This window comes from Gadus morhua, chromosome 2 (genome assembly GCF_902167405.1).
Source record: "Gadus morhua chromosome 2, gadMor3.0, whole genome shotgun sequence".
Classification (NCBI taxonomy): domain Eukaryota; kingdom Metazoa; phylum Chordata; class Actinopteri; order Gadiformes; family Gadidae; genus Gadus; species Gadus morhua.
The window spans coordinates 6,128,794-6,148,793 of record NC_044049.1 but is presented as its reverse complement, the minus strand read 5'-3'; the positions used below and the strand labels follow the sequence as shown (position 1 = coordinate 6,148,793).

Here is a 20,000-nt window from a genome sequence, read left to right as displayed (position 1 = left end):
AGGTCCACGGTCACCGAGGTCCTCCTCTCCTCCCGCCTCCCCCCCGGCGACGACAGCGTCCGGCGCAAGTCAAAGATGTCGTTCTCGTCGTCGTCGTCGTCTTCGTCGTCGTCCTCGCCGCAGATCAGCGCTACCTCGTTGTCGTAGCAGAACGAGCTCGGCGTCTCCTTGGCCGACGGCGGTCGCGTCGTCCCGGCGGAGGGGGGCCGGCTGGCGACCTCGTCCAGCTCCTTGGCGCTGAGGTGCGGCGTGGACGGCACCTCGTAGGTCTGGTGGAAGCGCGCGTAGTCCACCCTGTAGCGGTCGCGGTCCTCGCAGATCACGGGCTCGAAGCGGTGGCCCCAGAAGACCTCGCGGGCCAGGTAGGAGCTGCGGAACTGGGTGGACATGGCCGTGGCCTCCACCATGCCCTCGAGGATGACCACGATCTCAAAGTGCTCCGCCTCCAGGTCGGCCCGGCTCAGCGAGTACAGCGGGCTGTCCTTGTCGATCTCGTGGACGATGACGAGGGGCGACACAAGGAAGATGCGGTCGGTGCCCTCGTCGTAGCCCACGTTGAGGTCCATCTGCTCCAGGGGGACGAACTCGCCCTCCTCCGTGACGTAGGGCCGGAGGAGCTGGGCGCGCACGTGGGCCTCCACGATGTGCGAGTGCCGCAGGTTCCCCACCCGCCACATGAGGCAGAGCCGGCCGTCGCGCAGCGCGATCACGGCGTTCCGCGAGAACATCAGCGTCTGGTTCCGCTTCTTGGGCCGCGCCATCTTGGCCATGATGGTGCCGATCATGAAGGAGTCGAGGATGCAGCCCACGACCGACTGCACCACCACCGTCGCCACGGCCACCGGGCACTCCTCCGTCACGCAGCGCCAGCCGTAGCCAATGGTGGTCTGGGTCTCCATGGAGAACAGGAGCGCGCCCAGGAGGCCGTGCACGTGGAGGAGGCACGGCGTGCGCTCCCTCCGGCCCCCCTGGACCGGGGGCAGCGGGGGGTCCGGTCCGTGGGTCGCTCCCGCCGGCGACACCTCAGACGGGTTCTTGAAGTCCCCGTGGGCCAGGGACACCAGGTAGAAGATGAGCCCGAAGAAGAGCCAGGAGAGCAGGAAGCTGATGCAGAAGAGAAGCAGCAGGTGGCGCCAGCGGATGTCCACGCAGGTGGTGAAGAGGTCGGCCATGTAGCGCTGGCTCCAGTCCTCCAGGTTGCTGAACACCACGTTGCAGTGGCCACTCTTCTTCACGAAGCGGCTCCGCAGCTGTCCGGAGGGGCCCCGCGTCGGGCCCCGGACGCTGGAGCTGCTCATCCCTCCCCGCTGCTGCTCCTCCCTGCCGGTGGCCAAGGAGGAGGTGGAGGAGCGCGGCGGGGAGTTGTGGCCGTTCAGGAGACCCTGGCTGGAGACCTTACGGTGCTCGTCTTCTTGGAGGACGACGGACCCCAGGCTGAACCTGGGGGACGGCTCCCTGACGTTAGATGGATCGATACTGATGTCATACCACACACATACCGCGCAAGTTCATCGACGTAGACTATGAGAGAATCAAACCATTATCATAGCAGAACAAATCATATTAAATCATTTCATCATGCATTAGCAAAAATCTGTCAACAATTATTTTAAACCCTACATCCTAAAGCTACCATTATATGACCTGTTACACCCACATAAACAGTATACACAAAGATTTATACAAACATAGGTACACACACACATATATACACGCACATTTATAAGCATTACATTTGTGTTGAGTCACTCCTTAGCTCCCCGTTAGCCCGCAGGCTCAGAGCTAGGGATGAGCACCTTCTCTGTGCCCTTTATGCAGCGGGTGGAATCAGATTATGGGAGCAGTATTAACTCTGTTATCCAACATGGGCCTTATGGTGGAGGGAATACAAATATGATTTTAATACAGGCACAATTTTAATACATAACAAAATTGTATCAAATGATGATTGAAAGGTGTTCCAAGCCTTTCAAAACACTGTAAATTAGGTATATATGTGTGTATATATTTGCGTATATATATATATATATTATATATATATATATATATATATATATATATATATATATATATATATATATATATATATATATATATGTGTTAATAATATGTGTGCATATATACTGAAGTTCAGGCTAAATATCTTGCGTGGACAGAGTTAGCTAGCAAGGCCCTGGGTATCTCCCCACTCAGAGGAAGGCTGTGTTGAGGTGTCACACGAGGATTAGTGGCAGAGAAGGTGAGGAGGATTGCTCTCAGGATGGATTTAGAGATTATAACCAAACACTCCGCAGGAACTTCCCAAAAACGATGACAGACACATAAGAGTCTGATAGGAAGACAGACCGATAGACAGGAACGTGGATCAACGGACATATCCGTTTTACAGCGCAGTATTTTATCGATGAAGAAGAATCTAGAAAAACGAACCTGCTGGATCGTCTTGTTCCCATCACCCCTGGCAGTGGCTCCCAGGGACCACGCTCTGGACACAGGGGCCCCGGTGGCCCTGGTCAGCCCCCTAGTACCACGGACCAGCTGCTCCAATGTCCCGGCAGTCGGACAGACAGCAAGACACACAGACAGACAGACACTGAAACAAGCTTCCTACTGGAAGAATAATTGAACTCATCCATCCCCGTCTTGTATACAGCGGCACGTAGCAGACCAATTGTCACAAAGCTGGACCAAACCAAAAGGTTCAGGGTGTGATCCCCATTCTACTCACTCCACCAGAAAGCATCCTAGAGCAAGATGACCCCTAACCCCTACCTGCTCCTTAATGACCTGTCTTTACTGTCTAACCCCTACCTGCTCCTTAATGACCTGTCTTTACTGTCTAACCCCTACCTGCTCCTTAATGACCTGTCTTTACTGTCTAACCCCTACCTGCTCCTTAATGACCTGTCTCTCTACTGTCTAACCCCTACCTGCTCCTTAATGACCTGTCTCTCTACTGTCTAACCCCTACCTGCTCCTTAATGACCTGTCTCTGTACTGTCTAACCCCTACCTGCTCCTTAATGACCTGTCTCTGTTCTGTCTAACCCCTACTTGCTCCTTAATGACCTGTCTCTCTACTGTCTAACCCCTACCTGCTCCTTAATGACCTGTCTCTGTGCTGTCCAACCCATACCTCTTAATGACCTGTCTCTGTACTGTCTAACCCTTAACTGCTCCTTAATAAACAGTCTCTGTACTGTCTAACCCCTACCTGCTCCTTAATGACCTCCCTCTCTAGAGAGAGGGAGCAAGAGATAGAGAGAGGGGTGGCTGGAGATGGATGGATGGAAAGATACATTTATGTAGAGAATAGAGATGATTCAGTGATAGAGTTGAATGGATGGATGGATGGATGGATGGATGGTATATTGAAGGTGGATGGACAGATAATGGATGGATGGATGGATGGATGGTATATTGAAGGTGGATGGACAGATAATGGATGGATGGATGGATGGATGGTATATTGAAGGTGGATGGACAGATAATGGATGGATGGATGGATGGATGGTATATTGAAGGTGGATGGACAGATAATGGATGGATGGATGGATGGATGGATGGATGGATGGATGGATGGATGGTATATTGAAGGTGGATGGACAGATAATGGATGGATGGATGGATGGATGGATGGATGGATCCAGGTGGGTTTGTTTGTTTTATTGTTCTATATAATAAAAAACATTTTAAATCACTTTTAATAACCCCTACTTTGAACCTCACTCTGAAACACAAACACACACAGATTTAGGCCAAATCCCATTTCTATCCCTTACCCCTTCCCCCTCCCCCTTGTTTTGAAGGGGTAAGGGGAAGATACAGGGGTACGCATACATACACTAATTTGAACAATCATCCATACACTCATTCACACACACACACACACAACTCCACCAATAAGACACCCCATTTAAACCAATTACCAACCACTCCAAACTAAACCAGTTTCAACCACCTCCACTGTCCCATTAGAAACCCGTTCATCCATGTTTGCAGGTCACGTCTGGACATCTGGTTGTCTGCTTCAGGTAGTGATGGTTGTATTGTATTGATAAAGTTGAGGTAGAGATGGTTGCATTGATCAATTTGAGGTATTGATGGTTGAACCGTATGAAAGACGGCCTTTAGAAGACCTCTGTCCGACCTCTGTCAGATATCTTATAGACCCGTTCATCCGTAGGCATTACCATGCAGGAGTGTGCATATAATAAGCTTGTACATGACAAGCATCTGTCTATGTGACGCAGTATTTCTTGGTATATGATAACTGTGATTAGAAGCTGATGATGTTTGTGAATGTTTACCTTACTTATCCAAACCAACTACAGAACTCCTTCTGTTGCTATGAGACACCCATTTCCTCTCCAATATCGCTACATGATTATCTTATTATTAAATAACCAACGACAACAAGTTGGTTGTACTATCACTTTAAAATTTCGATTTGTACAAACAAGATCTAACCAGGAAACCTCTTTATAGTTTGATGAAACTTAAGTGGTGGATTAGTTATCCAACGATAAATATGTCCACCCAGGGTTTATATGACAATGTTTACAGGAAGGAGGAAGAGTACTTACCGTTATACCTGTCCAAACGCTGACTTGCTAAGGTCGAAATCACTCTGTTTCAGTTCAGCTCAAAAGTTCCAGGTTCATTCTCCCAGAGTTCTGTTTAGTCGATCTTTCCTTGGCTTTCCCTCCTGAGAAAATCCTTTATTTTCTCCTTCACTGCCTCTGCCGTCCTCTGGCTGTAATCCTGTCTGTTAACTCTGTCCTACACACCAGCACAACTCTATAGTAGGAGGGGTGGAGGCGGAGAGGAACTTTGTCCTCCACTCCCCACACCAGCGCAATCCCATAGGAGGAGGGGAGGAGGAGATGTGCTCTGTCCAGTCAGATCCGCTGTGTCCATCTCCTGTGGTAAGGAGAGGGGGCCAGAGGAGTTGAGAAACTTGGTATAGATTCTCTCGCCATGTGTTCATCCGAACTCTCATAACCTGTATCAAAACATCTCTCATTCCGTAGCCTCGTGGAGGCAGGGTCACGGTTGGCTGGTAGATCATCTCCTCGTTGTTCCACTGGATCAGAAGGGCAGAGGAGGAGGTTCTAGTGCTGCAAGGGATGGACTGGATGATGCAGCCTCTTACTCCTCCTGCCACCCCCTGCTCCCTCACCTCACCGCACTAGCATGGAGACTTGAAGGCCTTCTTCTAATCCTCTACTCCTCCAGAACTCACCTTTCCCTCTTTCTCTTTCCACCCCTCTCCTCCTCTTCCACTCACACCTCCCCCTTCTCCTCTCCTAAAAGACCTTCCCATTTCAGTTTGAAACAGAGAAACAGAGTTAAAGGTGTTTCCTGAGCCTCCATTTTCGATCAATATAGAAACTGTGTGTGTGTGTGTGTGTGTGTGTGTGTGTGTGTGTGTGTGTGTGTGTGTGTGTGTGTGTGTGTGTGTGTGTGTGTGTGTGTGTGTGTGTGTGTGTGTGTGTGTGTGTGTGAAAAGGGAAAAATGGTTCAGATCCTGCTGCTAGTGGTCAGCGAGGTTACTTTGGGGTCGAGGGGAGAGATTTATAAATAGCCTGTAATCAGACCAGATTACTGCTGTTACCCTTTAGGCTAACGCTCATAATGCATACAAAGCATACATAGGTCAGCTATGCTAACCAGCTAGCTTCAGTCAGACCTGGCACTGGATGTTGCTTCAGCGACACACAACGCTCAGACTCGGTCCATGTTCAGACTGCAGTAGGGCGCCATCTGGCGGTCTGCTTAGCAGCTGGTTAAGATGGACCTGGACCAGCCCACAAGCTAGCCGAGCCTCCCCCAGTCTCCCAATTCCTCCTCGCTTCCACCCCTGCCGCTGTCAGCCACGTCACCGCCACACAACCGACTTCTGTGGACGCCTGGACCCGCTGCGGCTGCACAGGAATCCGCCTACCGACTCTCTTTAATATCTCATCGGCTTTGCGGCTTTTGCGAACATACAGAAGCCGTCAGTCCACGTCGCAGAAGAACCTTTCGCGTATCTAAGATTTGCATTTGTCTCTTGTAGCGTCTCCTTGATCGTATCAGAAGTTCAGGGTACTTTGTTTCCGTCTGGGTCAAGCCTCTGCTACCACATACGGACTTGATAGTTGGATTCAAAGTGCATCTGAGAGGTCGAACATTTCACCATGAACATATTTCGTCTAGCCGGTGACGTATCCCACGTCGTGGCGATACTCATTCTTTTTCTGAAGATCTGGAGGAGCCGATCCTGCGCTGGTATGTCGGGGGGCATTTGGGGACGTCTAGTTTAGGGTCCACTATAGGGCCATAATCACCACAACCCTTATCGTGTCGTCGTTTATTTTGGTTGCCTACATTTCACTGTCTTGTCTAGGCGTATAAGCGAGGCTGTGCGCATGTTGTCAAATACCTCGAGCCTTTGCTATCTGGGGCAGCGAGTCTGTGTTATGATGTTTTTACTGTACAGCGGGGTGCCTGCAGGACAGGCTAGGCGCTACGTGGCATAAAGTGACGTTTATCCACCATTAATTGTCCCGTGTGCTGCTGCACTTAATGTGTTCATTAGTAAAACAGAGCTGTCGGGTGAGAATCTGAAATCTTAATTACACATAACAGGTTTGATTATTGCTTATTGAGCCTAACGTTTAAACATGGTAGTGACGTGTTGACATGTTTTTCCTGCAGGAATCTCCGGTAAGTCGCAGGTTCTGTTCGCGGTGGTCTTCACCAGCCGGTACCTCGACCTGTTCACTGTCTACATCTCTGCCTACAACACCATTATGAAGGTATACACCCTCATACAAACTCAAACACAAGTATAACACACACTGATTCTTAAACCCATGTCTGTCCTTATAGTTGTGACTCAGAGTGTGCACTGGAGTTACCACTACAGAAGAGCAGATCAAGAGAGAATGCTTCCCCTCTCTCTCTCTCTCTCTCTAGGTGGTGTTCCTCTCTCTGTCCTATGCCACCGTCTACCTCATCTACATGCGCTTCAGGAGCACCTCCACCTCCGAGCATGACACCTTTCGCCTAGAGTTCCTCCTCATCCCCGTCGTCGGGCTTTCCTTCCTGGAGAACTACGCCTTCACGCCGCTAGAGGTACCACGGAGACAGCCGCTTCGCACGCCCGTTCCGACGCAGACGCGCTCGGATACAGATCATATTTATTGTCCATTTACAATGGGTACAGGAATTGCTTTTTGACGTGGCGTTGGAACATGTAAACACACGATATCCCCCCACCTACAGCAGACATTAAAGGAGACAGATTATACCATCAGGTGTGAGTGTGATTAGCCGTCCCATATGACATCTCTAGTGGGCGTGTCCACCTAGATCTGTGCTGGATAGATGAGCAAGGTTTACTAAAGTCCACTGGGTAGGCTGGTAGACTGATCTATCCAGCACAGCTTGTAGGGGTGACACCGTACAGCCACAGGTCATTAAGGGGCAGTAAGGGGTTAGACAGTACAGAGACAGGTCATTAAGGAGCAGTAAGGGGTTAGACAGTACAGAGACAGTTCATTAATGACCAGGTAAGGCAAGGGCAGACACTAGGAATCGACTCCTGAACCTTTCGGCTCAGAGCCAACCACTCTAAGCCAACCCCCCTCCCCATCTCTGCTCTCCAGATCTTGTGGACGTTCTCCATCTTCCTGGAGGCGGTGGCCATCATGCCCCAGCTGTTCATGATCACCAACACGGGCGAGGCTGAGTCCATCACCACCCACTACCTGTTCTTCCTGGGGCTGTACCGCGCCTTGTACCTGGCCAACTGGGTGTGGCGCTACCACACGGAGGGCTTCTTCGACCAGATCGCCGTGGTGTCAGGCGTCGTCCAGACCTTCTTCTACTGCGACTTCTTCTACCTCTACATCACCCGGGGTGAGGGGTCGTTCATTCGCCAGCCAGTTTATAATATGAGCTCGCATGTCTTGGGATGGACCAGATGACTTCAGTTTTGATGCGGAAGAAGATATTCTTCCCGTTATGCTAAATTACCAGATTATTTATATTTTTAACAATTTATATTATTGTAATCATGTACTCTTTTTAATAATCTGTGTGTATAGTAATAATCAATTTTTAATAAGAAAAATGTGTACATTAACCGAGTAAACACAATATGCGTCCGTGAATAACATTTATAATATATAATGTATTTAATTCTGAATGTCTATAACCATGTAACAATATATTGCATTATAATACTCCCAGTGCTTGTAGTTCCTCATGGTTTCTTCTTCTGTGGTTTCTCTTCTCAGTCCTCCGAGGGAGTGCAAAGATGGGTCTGCCTATGCCCGTCTAGATGGACTGGTGTCCCCCCCCCCCCCCGCCCCCCCGATGGATTAGTGCCTTGATGAGTGGAGGGCCTTGCCTCTGATGTCTTAAGGCCCGATCCCATTTCTACCCCTTAGCCCTTCCCCTTAACCCTTCAAAACAAGGGGGAGGGGGAAGGGGTAAGGGATAGAAATGGGATTGGGCCTAAATCTGTGTGTGAGTGTGTGTGTTTGTGTTTCAGAGTGAGTGTGTATGGATATATTTGGTTACCTAAGTGACCACAGCTGTGTGTGTGTGTATGTATGTATGTGTGTTTCAGTTTGAGTGTATTGATATATTTTGTTACCGAACCTACAACAGGTGTGATTGCGTGTCTGTGTAGAACTTTTATTATAAAAAAATACTGAGTGTTAAACTGCTTTTCATCACTTTTGTAGGCCGTTTCCTTCCCTAACTTGCCACCTGTGTCCATAGAGACAACTGAAAGCAGTGAAAATTTGTTTTGCAGATAAACTGTTGATAAAATGTTCACCTGATGTGTAAAGTACTCTATTCCTTTCAAAATTGAACATCTTTATATGTCGAGATTTTATAAGTGTCACATTTTTCACTAATTGTATCAATTGTATCAATGTTCGTAAACATCGTTCGTAAACATCTCTCATGCTAAACTGCCCGCACTAAACTGTATTTCATGAAACCATCATTGATCAATATAATCCTTGTATTGTCTCAGATTTAGTTTGAACTATGACCCTGTGTGTGTGTGTGTGTGTGTGTGTGTGTGTGTGTGTGTGTGTGTGTGTGTGTGTGTGTGTGTGTGTGTGTGTGTGTGTGTGTGTGTGTGTGTGTGTGTGTGTGTGTGTGATATTCACCCTGAACTAAATGAATGAACTTGTGTTCTTCAAGATGGATGCTGTGTTAACAAGGTGTGGTTGAGTTGTTGGAGTGACACACCAGGATGTCACACACAAACCAGGCACACAAACAAGGACACCCACCATGGTTTAGTTCCGTCCAAGAATCGTTAACAAGCTGGTGAAAATGGTTTTGTCTTTGAGGAAATCATCTGAGGAAACCAGATGTGTTGTACATGTAACAATAGATTTAACTTGACTTGCACCACCATTATGTGAGCTCTTTTGCATCGAGCAGCTTAAACCATCATTATTTGGCACATTGACGGCAGGAATTGAATGGCCTGCATAGTAAGCATATGTCCAAAACTAATTAGAATAATTTCTTGAATAAATAAAACCGGACGTCTCAAAATACATTATATGCAGAGGAACTAGCCACTGAGATAGAAACAGAAAATAGAGTAAATGTATTAGCTACTCATTGTCCACTTCCCATTAAGTTAGAATGCTGACCACATCCACCTTGAGCCATCTATAGTTCACAAGAGGAACAACATGTTGGTCGCTTCTGCCAGGGATGCACAAACGGGGTCATGGCGGGCCACTGGGCTCAAACAAACAAACGGTTGGACCATTTGACCACTGTGATGTCACAAGATTATATATTTTGGAAGTGTCTTGTTGTAATATGCAGAATGAGTTTGTCCATGAGTATGTATGAGGGTTAATCCCTTCTGCGCACATCCGTATAACACACGAGCACACACGCAGGGCATCAGGGCCGGAGTGCCTTGCGGTGTTTGAATAAGACCCTCCCCCCCTCTCTCACAGCCCCACCCACCGCTCTGGCCGCCGAGGTGACTGACAGCGGCGAGGTTGCCATGGTACTGACCTTCTTCAGGGCCTTTCCTATCCCAGGCATCTTCCCCGCTTGCCCCTCCCCCTTCTCTAATAACCCCGCCCCTTCCGCTGCCCCCCTCCCCACCGCCGTCAATAGCTCGGACCAGAACTCCCTCTCCTCTTTCCGCCTGGCTGCCTCCTCCTCCCTCTTCCTCTCCTCCTCCTCTCTTCTCCCTCTATCATCCACGCTACTCCATCTCCTCTCCTCTCCCCTCCTTTCCTCTCTCCCTCCTCTCCTCGCCTCCTCCTCTCCTCGTCCCCCTCTCTTCGCCTCCTCCTCTCCTAGGTCCTCCCAGCTTCTTTCACCTCCCGGAATCCTCTCCTCCTGCACCTCCCGGACGGAGCCCCCTGCGTCACGGAGCATCTCGTTGCTATAGAAACCCCCCCCGTTCTCCTCCACCATCCTCTCCACCTTCTCCAGGAGCGTCTGCACCTGCCCCCGCTGCTCCCGCCGGCCGGCCTCTCCTCCCCTGTTCTCCAGCAGGTGCCATCCGCCGCGGCAGCTCCGCGCAAACTCCCTCAGCTCCTCGCTCTCCTCCAGGAAGTCCCCGGGCCCGCGGCCCTGCAGCCCCTCCTCCCCCCAGGTGAGGAGGAGCAGGGTGAACTCGGGCGCCCGGGGCCCCAGCACGGCCCTCAGCCACCCCAGGGCCCGCCGCTCCTCCTGGGTGTAGCGGCCCGGCCGCAGGGTCACCAGGAGGGCGTGGGGTCCCGGGGCGGCCAGCACCAGGAGGCCGCGGAGCAGCTCCTCTGTCACCTCCTGCGGGGAGAGGCCCGTGTGGAAGAGGCCCGGCGTGTCCGTCACGTCCAGGTTCCGACCCATCGCGGTGCCGCTGTGCGTCTGGCAGTGGTGGGTGAGGGAGCGGGGGGAGGCGGAGGAAGGGAAGGCGGAGCGCCCCAGGATGGTGTTGGCGCTGGCGCTGCGGCCCGAGCCCGTCCGCCCCAGCAGAACCAGACGCAGCGCCGGCCGGCCTGAGGAACACGCGGTTAGTCCTCCCGACAGCTCTTCATGTTTATCATAAGCATTCACTATTACCGGTAGTAGTATTCATGACACAGACCTATACAAGCCTGCTGTGCAGATCTATATTAACTTTTTAATTAATATATTCACAATACGTTTGAATAAGGTGTATTTTATACTGTGTACGTTTCCTTTAAAACATAGTTTTTAGTTGTTAATGATGTTATTAACTACAATTTCTAAGTTAACTTGACAGTATTGAGTTGTGATTTCAGTGATGATTTCGCTACAAGTATAAATAAAGAATATTATTTTCTGAACAAATATGAATATATTTGTACTAAAGGCTAGATTGCATTATTTCACGGTCAACGTACCCTCTGATGACGCGGCAGAATCCAATGACGCCATCGTTTAGCGGTATGGAAATATCGTCACAAACAGCGCCATGATGGAATTAGCAGTCAGATTTGCATGTGTTTAAGAATAAACAATCTGGGCTTCATTGCTGCTATGTTAAAACAATAACAGCATAATGGATGGACCTGCTCTTCTGCAGCATCCGTGACGTAGTACACTCGCGCATTCCGCGCATGCTCGGGATTATCCGGTTGTTTTTTCACTCGTTCATCTCCGTAAATCATATATATAAACCCTCCCCCTTACAATTTAATGTGTAGATGGATAACTCGTTCATGCATTTTTACATCCAAATTTGAATATAGGCTCTAGGCTACTTATATTTTTCTTATTTGCGATACATTAGAACAAGGGCAATATTATCATCATTAAAATAAAAACTGGCTCAGAACAACATTTATTTTATGATGAGAAAACAATGAGTTTTTAAAACATGTAACAGGAAATGTTGAAACAAAGGGACAATAGACTACTACAATAGACTACCAAGTGAAATGACAGAAGACCAAACCCCTGCTTGTTTCTTAATGAAAAAGTTTGTTGATTTTGGTTTGCGTAAAACAAACCTAATTAAAAACGATGAGGTTTAAGGTTATTAACAACTGATAACTGTTCCACGATGTGACAGCAGAATTTATGACTATTATATATTGTTTTATATACTCCACATTATTAAAGAAGGATGCATAGTTCATCATCAAACGACAATGTTTTAGGTAGGCTATAGTCTTTTGCTAGTCCAATCATCACGTGAAACCTGTAGACCTACTTCATCAAAGTAATACATTGCTTGTTACCAGGAAATCTAAGTGAGTTCATGTCCAAGAAGCTAAAAGAACATACAATTATTGCTGTAGGGGTAAAACAATGAGTTGCTAAACATTGTTTGAAATCTGATAATCAGAACCCTTTACCACAGGACACAGAGCAGTAGAAACACTCATACTAAATTGATAAAGCAACATGTAAGTGCAGATATAATAATGTTTTAGAACCGTTTTTACTGCTTCTCCATCTCAGGCCTTGACAACCTCATTCCTGGTTGGTTGTGTATAGAAAGAAGACTGCAGCTGTTGACCAAGCAAACACACCTCTGTCCGCTTGATTGCTGTTTGCTCCCGTTTGTATTAAATTCCCGAACCCTCTAACCCTAACCCTAACCCTAACTCTAACCCTTGAACCAGGAGAACCTGACCCAATTGAACCACCAAATAACGGCCATCAAACACATCCTCCAAGTCCCCCTTATCTCGATGAGGATCCCTGAACATTCTGGTTTTAAATGATCAAATATACAAATATATAAACTGACTAGAACTTGGGTACATATGAGATTGAGCCGTCCGTAAATATAATAAACCTATTAATCATAATCTCCTATTAATATTATTACTGTTCCTTCTGTCCTTGATGGTCAACTTTGTCGTCGTTTCAAGTACTCTATACATGTATATTTATTTATATATAGTATAAATGTAGTATATCATATAGTAAATATCACATGATGGAGATTATCCAGGATATGCTGGAAAGAATACATATAGAAATATTTTTCAGTTTTGACTATTGCATTATAAAGTCTCCCATTCGAGAAGTAAAACAAGCTAGTGGTACAAATGTGCCAAGGAATGATCTCCTGTATCTTTAAGGAGTAGAACACGATCCAACGTGTCTACTTCTGTGATGTCAAGGCCTCACATGGGGTCGGAACTAAGGGTTTGTGATTGATGCAGAAGAAGTGATTGTGGCGCGATGGATGGTACATCATATTGGTGATGGGGTGGGGGAGCTCTTCTTCAGTCCTCTGTCGGAAGGTCAGAGGTCATCAGGAGCTCTCGTGAGATGAGGTCACCCACTCTACCTGACCTCTCCCCACGACGAGCGTGCCTGTCCTCCGGCCGTCACCGGCCGACGGCGAGCCCGGCCCCCCTAACGGACCCGCCGCCGCCGCCGCCGCCCCCAGCAGGGCCTTGTTCTCCCAGCATCCCTCTGGGGCGGCTGTCTCCGTGGCGATGTGATTGTCGTAGGCGTCGGGCAGCGAGGTGCTGGCCGCCTCGGGGCTCAGGTCTAGGTTGTCCAGGTCGAAGAAGGTTCCGGGCTCCCCGATGCCCAGGCCGAAGCTCTGCAGCATCTCCATCATGGAGGGGGTGGAGCAGTCGACGGGCATCGTCTCCTCCTCGATGAGGCTGAGGGTGGGCAGGATGTCCACCAGCTCCGCCATCTCCATGGGCTCCAGGACCTCGCTGATGCTATGGGGGTGGGCCGGCTCAGTGGAGAAGGGGGGGATAGTGGGAGCCACCAGACTGTCGTACCCCACCTTGGGCTCCGTCAGTGCCGGCTCCGTCAGCCCCTGCTGCAGCAGAGAACCTGCGCTGTCCAGCTCTGTCTGGTCCAGCTGGGCACTGATGTCGACTGGGTAGCCGCCCTTAGCCACGCCCTCCAGCAGGGTGCTGATGGCCTGCTGTGGGACCAGAAGCCCGGGTGCTGCAGGACCCACCTCAGGGCTGACGGGGACAGGGGTGGCCACGACCAGAGCCCCTGGACACACTAGGAGACATTTAAAGAGTTTAGCCCTTATTGCTCTAGCCCTTACATTGTGCTGGACCATAACCTTTAACCTTTTGACCCCAACCCTGTAGCACCAGAACCGACCTCTGACTGAAATCACTCGTTTACTGTCTACTGTTTAGTAATTTAGCAGAAGCTTTCAATAGTAACAACATACATTGAGCTCACACATCATTATGGAGCAGGTAGGGGAACAGGTGGCATCTTGATCTTGTATCTTAGTATTGATGAACGGTTAAAGATCTACCACGAGCAAACATTTTCCTTCTCTGCTCTGTGACTTCCTGTCGATACATAACGTTTTCACACTTTCCTTGTCCACCAGTTGCCACCTGGTGGACAGGTAGGGAAACACGTGGCCAGACATGAATATCATCACAGTAAAGAAATATAGTATACTTAAAACAAAATCAAAATTTGCTGTGTTCGTAGAGACTGTCAAACACAAAAGTCGCGATGAGGCGAGACACATTCTTTAACAAGGTGCTCGACCAATAGCAGGCAGCGGTGCATTGGGGGGGCCGTGTGGATCAAGTTTGACCAGTTGTGTTAAGTACCCTGCACACACTACGGCAATAGAATCCCCACTTCTGCATTTCGATTTAGGTTTCAAACCAGCCCTGATGTCTGCACCACCATGCCGATGGAGAGGTAGTTTGAGGTCCCGCGGGGGGGCGGCGTTGCGCCTGGTACCTGTGATGCCCGGCATGGTCCTCTGGGGCTGAAGGCGTGGCGGCCAGAAGCAGCGGGCCGTCAGACTCTCTTCTTCCTCCTCGGTGTCCGGGCAGGGCGGGGGGTCTCCGCCCATCACCAGCCCCAGAGGCACCGCGCCCACCCACTGGCGCGACCGCACACACTGCAGGCAGTCCATGATCCACCGGGAGTCCCGCCACACGGCGTCCAGTCGCTACGGCAACGCAGGGTGAGTGGGGCGGGGTGAGATACTGAAGCTTTGATGCCTGTGTTCTATTATGTCCTTTAGTAGCTTTTATACAAGGGGACTTACAGTTAGTTTGGGTAGGGGTCAACCAGTACAGACACAGGTCATTAGGGAGCAGGTAGGGGTTAGACAGTACAGAGACAGGTCATTAAGGAACAGGTAGGGGTGAGACAGTACAGAGACAGGTCATTAAGGAGCAGGTAGGGGTAAGACAGTACAGAGACAGGTCATTAAGGAGCAGGTAGGGGTTAGACAGTACAGAGACAGGTCATTAAGGAACAGGTAGGGGTTAGACAGTACAGAGACAGGTCATTAGGGAACAGGTAGGGGTGAGACAGTACAGAGACAGGTCATTAAGGAACAGGTAGGGGTGAGACAGTATAGAGACAGGTCATTAAGGAACAGGTAGGGGTGAGACAGTACAGAGACAGGTCATTAAGGAACAGGTAGGGGTGAGACAGTACAGAGACAGGTCATTAAGGAACAGGTAGGGGTGAGACAGTACAGAGACAGGTCATTAAGGAGCAGGTAGGGGTGAGACAGTACAGAGACAGGTCATTAAGGAGCAGGTAGGGGTTAAGATAGTACAGATACATGTCTTGAATGACACACACACACACCTGAGAGAGCTGGGAGATGTGTGTGATGCGTTCCCGGGCGTCCTGGACCTCCTGTGTGTCCAGCGCCTCGCGGAGTGCCTGCTGGGCCAGCTGGGAGTCCAGCTCCAGACGCACCCAGGCCTGGCAGTACTGGGACACGAAGTCCCGCTCATACGTCCAGAAGTGGACTGGAGGAACACACACACGCTATCAGTACTAGCAAGAGTGTGTATATCAGTGTGTGTACCAGTATATCAGTACTAGTACTAGTGAATATATCAGTGTGTGTACCAGTATATCAGTACTAGTACTAGTGAGTATATCAGTGTGTGTACCAGTATATCAGTACTAGTACTAGTGTGTATATTAGTGTGTGTACCAGTATATCAGTACTAGCACTAGTGAGTATATCAGTGTGTGTACCAGTATATCAGTACTAGTACTAGTGTGTATATCAGTGTGTATCAGTACTAGTACTAGTGTGTATATCAGTGTGTGTAGGCAAGGCAACTTTATTTATAGCACTTTTCAAACACAAGGCAGACTCAAAGTGCTTCACATATAAACATTGTCATACAATAAAATAAAATAATAGATAAGTGTACCAGTATACTAGTACTAGAAATAGTGTGTATATCAGTGTGTATATCAGTGTGTGTACCAGTATATAAGTACTAGAAATAGTGTGTATATCAGTGTGTGTACCAGTATATAAGTACTAGAAATAGTGTGTATATCAGTGTGTATATCAGTGTGTGTACCAGTATATAATTCCTAGTACAACCAGTGTGTAAATCAGTGTTGGACCAGCATATCAGTACTAGTAATACCAGTGTGTATCAGTGAGCGTAGCAGCATATCAGTACCAGTAATAGCAGTGTGTATATCAGTGTGTGTGTTTCCCATCACCTACTGAGTTCGAAGACCTGCAGTGGCAGGGTGAGTCCGGGCTCCTTGGTTCCCAGCAGAGGCCAGTAGGAGGAGCTGAAGTCCTCGCTGGGAGGCAGCAGCAGCAGCATGGACAGCTTGTCGCCAAACTCAAGCAGCTCCCGCGTGTACACACCATACTGGTAGGCCTGGCCGGGCGAGAGACCCAGAGAGAGTGAGGGAGAGGGAGAGAGAGAGAGAGAGAGAGCGAGAGAGAGAGAGGGAGAGAGAGAGAGAGAGAGACAGAGAGAGAGAGAGAGAGGGAGAGAGAGAGAGAGAGAGACGGAGAGAGGGAGAGAGAGAGAGAGAGAGAGAGAGAGAGAGAGAGAGAGAGAGAGAGAGAGAGAGAGAGAGAGAGAGAGAGAGAGAGAGAGAGAGAGAGAGAGAGAGAGAGAGAGAGAGAGAGAGAGAGGGAGAGAGAGGGAGAGAGAGAGAGAGAGAGAGAGAGAGAGCGAGAGGGAGAGAGGGAGAGAGAGAGGGAGAGAGAGAGAGAGAGAGAGAGAGGGAGAGAGAGAGAGAGAGAGAGAGAGAGAGAGAGAGAGAGAGAGAGAGAGAGAGAGAGAGAGAGAGAGAGAGAGAGAGACACACACACACACACAAAGAGTGTTTTACATAAAAATAATATAATGTAAAACCTAAACTTGACTCAAACATAGGCTCTGTTCGATTTGGCTGCCTTGTTCCCTCATTCCCTATTCCCAATACAGTGCACTTTTGAGTCAAAAATTATGTTATGCCCTTGAAATCCATCATGTGATGTGTACGCCAATCAAATGACCCGTATGTGGTGACCATTTCTATTTGATGACATTGAAAACTTCACTGCTGCATCATGGGATATAGTTGTATACTTATGCACAGTTGTATACTTATTTTAATGGCGCAAGGTTGGTAGTAAGTACTGCACTACTATAAAGAGAACCAGTTTGTACACATTTCAACAATTTCTACACTACAAAATGGTCACATCTTAAATAGTGCAATGTATGGGGCAGATGTTGGACATATTCGGTGTGGGTGAGCATGGTGTAGTTCCTGTGTTACCCTGTAGAGGGGGATGCTGAGTTTGGTCAGCAGCAGCGTGACTGCGGCTCTCAGGGAGCGAACAAAGTCCACCAGACCGCTGCTCTCTAATTGGCCCTCATCATCGCCAATCAAATTCTGGACGCTCCCATTGGTTGTGCTGAACACGTGACTCTGAAGCCACGTCCACTCCTCTCTGCCATAGAATTAGAAGAATAAGTTATGGACAACAGCATACGCGTTCATTTTTTAGATTTTCAATTCAAATCTCACAATCTAACATTTTATTTGAATGCCGTGGAGAGGGTGTGGTTGATGGCTGGTTTAAGCAGCCTCAGGTGGCTTAAGTCAGGTTGATTGTATTCTGGAGCTGGGTGAGGCAGAACACCTTGGGTGCACTTGATAATCATTGCACACAGGTTAAACCAGCCATCACCACACACACTTGAGAGAGCTAGACCTAGCTGGAGTGTGAAAGTCATTTAGTAGGGCAGGGACGACTGCCACAAATACAAAATGTTGCAAATCTGAGCTGTTGGAGATGTCAGGAACTTCGTAGGGTAATGCACTACCTGAATTAATCCAACTTTATTAATAGGGCTTTTATATCAGAATGCATCATGGGATTTTTTTGTTGGCGATGCTCCCATTTTGTGATGCCTCAACAAAGTTGTAAAACTGTAAAATCATACAATGATGCAAATATACCAAAACCTATTGGTTAATCAAAACTTTTGGTGTTTCACAGAGATATTTTTTAGGATATCTTTCATATTGTGTTCCTCTCAAGTCCTCTGGCAGACGAGTACTGAGTTCTAAAGGTTCCATCTTAAGGCACCACTTTGAAGCGGACCGGTCACACACAGCTATTTTCTAATAAAAGAAGTTGGACCATTGACGTCATTCGTCCAGGACTTGCATTCTCAAAATCTGACCAATGACATCTGTGGTCTATAAATAGGGTCGCTACGGTGAACCTTGAGACGTGTGCGTTGTGTCGGACCCGGGTGTGGCAGAGCAGGCTGGGCAGCCTCTGGGGAACCAGGACTCTGATCTGGTCCACGGAGCTGCAGAGCTTCAGGATGCCCACATAGAGACCCGCCTGAGGCCGCTGGAGACTGTGTCTGTGGTAGGACAGCTTCTCCTAGGGGGGGGGGGGGGGGGGGGGGGGGGGGGGGTACAGAGAGATGGGGAGAGAGGGGGTGGGAGAGATACATAGATATGGGTAGTGGGAAAGAGGGGGTTGGAAAGAGGGGGTGGGAGGGATACAGAGAGAGAAGGAGTAGCGGAGACAGAGATACAGAAAGCGAGTTGAGGGAGGGAGGGAGGGATGGAGAGGGGAAGAGAGAGATACAGAGAGATGGGGAGAGGGAGAGAGAGGGGTTGGGAGAGATACAGAGAGATGTGAAGAGTGCGAGAATGAGAGATACATACATACAGAGAAAGGGATTGAGAGAAAGAGGGACGGAGAGAGAGGGGGTAGGGAGAGGTGGAGAGAGAGGGAAAAACAGAAATTGAATGCCCTGAGTATAGGGACTGTAAACATGGGCCCATTGAGTAGGACTTAAGGAGCAGTTAGGGCTTAGTGGGCATCATGCTTTAGGATGCCTACATGTATACTCAGGGCCTTGGGGATCTCATCGCGAGTCTAACACCCAAACCATGAGACTATCGGGCCCAAAACTGTCACTCACACACTCACACTCACACTCAGTCTCTCACACACCCCTCCCCACCTTGAGCTGCTCTGTCAGTGTGTCGATGGCGGTGGGTTCCGGCAGAAGGGCAGTTCGGCTGCGGTTCTTCTCCAGCCGTGCCAGGGGGACCCAGTGGAGCGGGGGCTCTGGGGGGCTGGGGGAGAGGGTAGAGTGGGGTTAGAGTCACGGTGCGGTGGTGGGGGACAGGTGGGGGTGAGGTTTAAGGTGGTGCGGTAGTCTGGGTGCTCAGCCCTAACCGTGGCGGTGGTAACGGGTTACAGCGATGATGTAATGGTTTCGTCATGCTAAACGATGCAGGTTATACGTATGTTTCACCCTACTTAACCAACCCGTGTGAGGGAAGGGGCGTATATAATTTACACTTTAATGAACACTATTGTATGCCACTCTTGGGCCGAAGAGCATGGATTCACCACTGTGTGTGACGGCTGATTGTTCAAAAATATATGATGGATCAATTCAACTCAAAAGATGTTGGTCTCGCCCAAGATGGACGCCGGGAGAGGATTTTTTAACGGGGCTCACCTTGGGGGGTCCGACATCTCCTTGACGGTCACCAGCAGCACGTTGCCTTGACGATCCTTCAGGGGTTCGTAGTACACCTGACCCAGATCCATAGTACCAAGGGATGACTACACCAGAGGAGGGGGGGACGGAGGAGAGAGGAGGAGTGGAGAGTTGTGGGAGGGTGGAGAGGAGGAGGAAGAGGGGGAGGGTGGAGAGGAGGAGGAAGAGGGGGAGGGTGGAGAGGAGGAGGGTGGGGGGGAGAGATAAGGGGAGG

The 20,000-nt window shown here is 49.1% G+C and overlaps 4 protein-coding genes across 5 annotated transcripts in view; 1 reads left to right on the top strand and 3 right to left on the bottom strand.

Annotated features, from left to right (window-relative positions):
- kcnj4 (potassium inwardly rectifying channel subfamily J member 4) overlaps positions 1 to 5,256 on the bottom strand; it is a 6,247-nt gene extending 991 nt beyond the window's left edge. The window contains exons 1-3 of one of the 2 annotated variants that reach the window (XM_030378838.1): positions 4,586 to 5,256; positions 2,431 to 2,538; positions 1 to 1,440 (exon numbers count right to left, since the gene is read on the bottom strand). The exon at positions 1 to 1,440 is cut by the window's left edge and continues 991 nt beyond it. In XM_030378838.1, the coding sequence (XP_030234698.1) occupies positions 1 to 1,440; positions 2,431 to 2,453 (1,463 nt within the window). In that variant the 5' untranslated portion in view covers positions 2,454 to 2,538; positions 4,586 to 5,256. Of the gene's footprint in view, positions 1,441 to 2,430; positions 2,848 to 4,585 lie in introns of those variants that run through there. The other variant, XM_030378829.1, reaches the window with a different exon arrangement.
- A 592-nt stretch (positions 5,257 to 5,848) lies between these two features.
- Positions 5,849 to 8,834, top strand: kdelr3 (KDEL endoplasmic reticulum protein retention receptor 3). Its single transcript, XM_030378913.1, has 5 exons — positions 5,849 to 6,272; positions 6,702 to 6,802; positions 6,963 to 7,121; positions 7,655 to 7,907; positions 8,288 to 8,834. Exons 1-5 carry the CDS (start codon positions 6,182 to 6,184, stop codon positions 8,329 to 8,331), a joined length of 648 nt encoding a protein of 215 aa, XP_030234773.1. The 5' UTR covers positions 5,849 to 6,181; the 3' UTR covers positions 8,332 to 8,834.
- A 230-nt stretch (positions 8,835 to 9,064) lies between these two features.
- LOC115559778 (GTPase IMAP family member 7) lies at positions 9,065 to 11,591 on the bottom strand. The gene is made up of 2 exons (XM_030378866.1): positions 11,402 to 11,591; positions 9,065 to 11,032 (listed from the first exon to the last, which is right to left on the bottom strand). The coding sequence occupies exons 1-2, from the start codon at positions 11,433 to 11,435 to the stop codon at positions 9,939 to 9,941; spliced, it is 1,128 nt and encodes a 375-aa protein (XP_030234726.1). The 5' UTR covers positions 11,436 to 11,591; the 3' UTR covers positions 9,065 to 9,938.
- Positions 11,592 to 11,825: 234 nt separating this feature from the next.
- Positions 11,826 to 20,000, bottom strand: part of LOC115537565 (ankyrin repeat and fibronectin type-III domain-containing protein 1) — a 14,513-nt gene continuing 6,338 nt past the window's right edge. Inside the window, exons 11-18 of the mRNA XM_030349572.1 lie at positions 19,745 to 19,851; positions 19,238 to 19,352; positions 18,479 to 18,645; positions 17,523 to 17,697; positions 16,465 to 16,627; positions 15,573 to 15,739; positions 14,706 to 14,919; positions 11,826 to 13,991 (exon numbers count right to left, since the gene is read on the bottom strand). Of these exons, the coding sequence (XP_030205432.1) occupies positions 13,270 to 13,991; positions 14,706 to 14,919; positions 15,573 to 15,739; positions 16,465 to 16,627; positions 17,523 to 17,697; positions 18,479 to 18,645; positions 19,238 to 19,352; positions 19,745 to 19,851 (1,830 nt within the window). The 3' untranslated portion in view covers positions 11,826 to 13,269. The remainder of the gene's footprint in view (positions 13,992 to 14,705; positions 14,920 to 15,572; positions 15,740 to 16,464; positions 16,628 to 17,522; positions 17,698 to 18,478; positions 18,646 to 19,237; positions 19,353 to 19,744; positions 19,852 to 20,000) is intronic.